General features: G+C 39.7%; 1 protein-coding gene across 3 annotated transcripts in view; it reads left to right on the top strand.

Annotated features, from left to right (window-relative positions):
- The first annotated feature begins 3,320 nt into the window (after positions 1–3,320).
- The window catches only part of Adgre2 (adhesion G protein-coupled receptor E2), a 27,055-nt gene continuing 26,419 nt past the window's right edge, over positions 3,321–3,956 (top strand). For 2 of the 3 annotated variants that reach the window (XR_007344330.1, XM_048795130.1), the window contains exon 1: positions 3,321–3,451. Coding sequence is in view for 2 of the 3 variants with exons in the window: in XM_048795130.1 (XP_048651087.1) it covers positions 3,421–3,451 (31 nt within the window). In the remaining variant the exon portion in view is untranslated. The remainder of the gene's footprint in view (positions 3,452–3,956) is intronic. The other variant, XM_048795129.1, reaches the window with a different exon arrangement.

The raw sequence follows: 3,956 nt of genomic DNA, 5'->3' as shown, positions 1-3,956 counted from the left end.
CAGCGCCATCTTGTAATGGCGACCATAATTTGCATAAACGGCAGAAGCGGCTCACCACAAATAAGTAATATAAAAAGCAACATTTTAATCAGAGACTCTATGTCTAATAGAAGAAAAATTAGGCCCTAATCTTCATCATGTGGGATTAGGCCCCAACTTCCTTAATAAGACTCCTATAGTGCAAGAATTAAAACCAAGAATCAATAAATAGGATGGACTCAAACTAAAAAGTTTCTACTCAGCAAAAGAAACAATCTGTGAGGTGAACAGAAAGCCTACATCCTGGGAGAAAATTTTTACCCCTCACACATCAGATAGAGCACTAATCTCTAGGGTATATAAAGAATTCAAAAAGCTAAGCACCAAAAAAACAAAGAACCCAATCAACAAATGGGCCAAGGACCTGAACAGACACTTCTCACAAGAGGACATACATTCAGTCAATAAATATATGAAAAAATGTTCATCATCGCTAGCAATTAGAGAAATGCAAATCAAAACTACTTAAGATGTCATCTCACTCCAGTCAGAATGGCAGCTATTATGAAGACAAACAACAATAAGTGTTGGCGAGGATGTGGGGGAAAAGGCACACTCATACACTGCTGGTGGGACTGCAAATTGGTGCAGCCAATATGGAAAGCAGTATGGAGATTCCTTAGAAAACTGGGAATGGAACCACCATTTGACCCAGCTCTCCCTCTCCTTGGTCTATACCCAAAGGACATAAAAAAAACCAGCATACTACAGGGATACAGCCACATCAGTGTTTATAGCAGCACAATTCACAATACTAAACTATGGAGCCAACTGGATGCCCTTCAGTGGATGAATGGATAAAAACTGTGGCATATATACACAATGGAATATTACTCAGCAATAAAAGAGAATAAAATCATGGCATTTGCAGGTAAATGGATGGCATTGGAGAAGATAATGCTAAGTGAAGTTAGTCAATCCCAAAAAAACAAACGCTGAATGTTTTCTTTGATATAAGGAGACTGACTCATAGTGGGGTAGGGAGGGAAGCATGGCAGGAATAGACGAACTCTAGATAGGGCAGAGGGGTGGGAGGGAAAGGGAGGGGGCAGGGGATCAGCAAGGATGGTGGAATGTGATGGACATTATTATCCACAGTACATGTATGAAGACACGAATTGGTGTCAACTTACTTTATATACAACCAGAGATACGAAAAATTGTACTGTATACGTGTAATAAGAATTGTAATGCATTCCCTTATTACTTATTTTTTAAAAATCAATAAAAATTAAAAAATAAAAAGCACAACAACCAATTCTAATTCTGAATGACTCAGATAAAAAGAAAACATTGAAATTGTTCAAGCTTATAGATGTAGGAAAGAAAGTTTTTTAAAAATGTAGAAATTTCACCAAGAATGAAGAACTGTACAGTTTGTTTTAAAAAAAGGAGAAAAGAAAAAAGTAACATGTTTTAAAAGAAAATAATAATATTGGTGAGGATGGGAAGAATCTGGAATCCTCATGCACTACTCCTGGGAATGGAAAATGGTCCAGCCAGTGTGGAAAACAGTTGGGCAGTTCCTCAGAAAGTTAAACATAGAATTATCACATCACCCAGCATCTCAACCCCATCCACGTGCACCCCAAAGAACAGAAAACTGGGACTCAAACAGATGCTTGCACACCAATGACCACAGCAGCATTATTTAGTGCTGAGTTGCTGAGGCTGGCTTTATACTTGAAATCCTCCTGCCTCAGCCTCCTGAGCCACTGGGACAAAGAGAAATTTATATGTTCTTAACTGAAAGAGAAAAACAAATGGCAAATAAATACCCAGCAATCAAGGAAACTGAAATTAATTTTTAAAAGAGAGCTAATATTTCAAGCATTAGTTCAGGAAAATCTGCCAAATTGATTATACTTAATAGCTGTTAGACCAGGGGTGAAATAGATATTCCTATTGGTAGATATTGGAGTCAATTTATGTAGACACTTTATTCAGCAATAACTGGTACCAGTTATGAAAATTTAAGTGGCGCATACCTAAGGCCCAGCAATCACACTTCTTTTAATCTACATCACATTAAACAATCCCATGTTTACTGAAAGCTCTAAGGTTTGCTGCAGGATATTTGCAAGAGTGAAAAATTTCATAACATACAAGCAACCATCAATAAAGAATAGCAAAATAAATAGGGTATGTCAGTATAAATTTTAAAAAGAGAACACATCAGTCCATAGTACAGCTCATATGCTGATATTTAAAAAACCTCCAATACACAAAGTTGAATGGGAAAGGCAAGTCGAAATATAATGCATATGGTTTTATCAAGTTAATACTTACAGTATAATATTGTATCTTTTTACAGGTGCAAGGTGAGGAGCCTGGTTTAGGAGCAGTGATTTAAAAATATAACATCCCCCATTAGTAATGATATTTTTTTCAATAGTGCATATGCTTATTAATATTATTTAGTTGTTACAAGCGTCAGCTTAGAACTTATGAGGGAGAACACACATCATATTCATAACAGATGAGATTTCTACAAGTGAACTCAGATTGGATCAGGAAGCAATACAGAATTTGGTGTAACCCGGGGGTAGGGACATTCAAACCTACAGTGTAGGCACGGCACACTAGCACACTTAACAATAAAGACTGCAAGGAATAAGATGTCTTCTGGGTATTCAAAAGAATAGTCTGATTTTTCACAGCAAATGCCCATTTTCATTTCAATGTGATTATGAAGGATAAATACAGAAAAAAATAATGCTAAAATTTATAACAAACAATAGTAGTATGGGGACCAGGTGGCTCTGCAGGACCTGCCTTCTCAGACTTTCCAGGTGTGAGTGTTGTGAATGCCAAGTCTTGTCTCTGGTTGAGGACACGGTGCTTTTGGTGGAAAGGAAACAGTAAGACACAAACTTACACAGACTCACCTTCTTTCTGCCCCAGAGGAGAGTCACGTGTTAGCTGTTTGACTTCTCCTGTCCCCATCTACTGAAGCCCTGAGTTCTATATTTAATCATGAGCTTGTTTTCATGTAAGTTACACAAGTAAGTCTAGTGATAGGTAATAAATAGATAAGTCTATTCATTCTGAACCAAGGTCCTTACGGGGCAAGAAGACCAGGAGAAAGATCCTTCATGCTTGAGATTCTAATGCACACTGTCCCACCTTCTTGTCTCAGAAGACATGAGTCACCCCCAGGAGATCTTCAGCACAATTATTACCCAAACTAAGCAAATATTTGGCAACAAACCTCTGAGTTCTGAGAAATTCACCAGGGAACTGATCGGAGGAAGAAAGCATCCAGACCATGATTTCCTCTCTGTGGTCAACTTCGTCACGAGTCATATTTAAACTGGAAGCATTCTTAACTCCAACCAGAACCAGAAGTCCTCCATCACTGGGCTGGCTGGTCTCGGCACCATGAGGAGCGGATGTCTAAGACTGCTCCACGGTAAGTCGAATCATGACCATGTGACAGGCAAGAAAGGGATCTAGGAGCCACCAGCAAGTCCTTTGCTTCATTTATGGCTGGTTTTCTCACTGTCCCTGTAAAGGAGAGCAGGGAGGGTATTTGTAAAGGATGTCAGCTCTTTTTTTTTTTTAATTATTAAGTTCTCAAAGGAGAAAGTTATTCCTAGAAAGTTACTACCTAGCGCAAACTTTAGCACATAGCAGGGATTTCTCATTTGTTCCCTGTTGCAGCAGGGCTCTCCGGATAAATGGGACCAATGGGGTGCTACAGAGAGAGGGGAAGATTGATATTTTAGGGACATGGCTCATGCAATTGTGCAGGCTGAGAAGTCCAGACTCTGCCAGGTAGGTGCAGGATGGAAACCAGGGAGGAAGTGGCAGGATGGAGACCAGGGAGGAGGTGGCAGGATGGAGACCAGGGAGGAGGTGGCAGGATGGAGACCAGGGAGGAGGTGGCAGGATGGAGACCAGGGAGGAGGTGGCAG

This window comes from Marmota marmota, unplaced genomic scaffold, assembly GCF_001458135.2.
Source record: "Marmota marmota marmota unplaced genomic scaffold, marMar, whole genome shotgun sequence".
Taxonomy (NCBI): Eukaryota; Metazoa; Chordata; class Mammalia; order Rodentia; family Sciuridae; genus Marmota; species Marmota marmota.
This window is presented reverse-complemented; position numbering and strand designations above follow the sequence as displayed.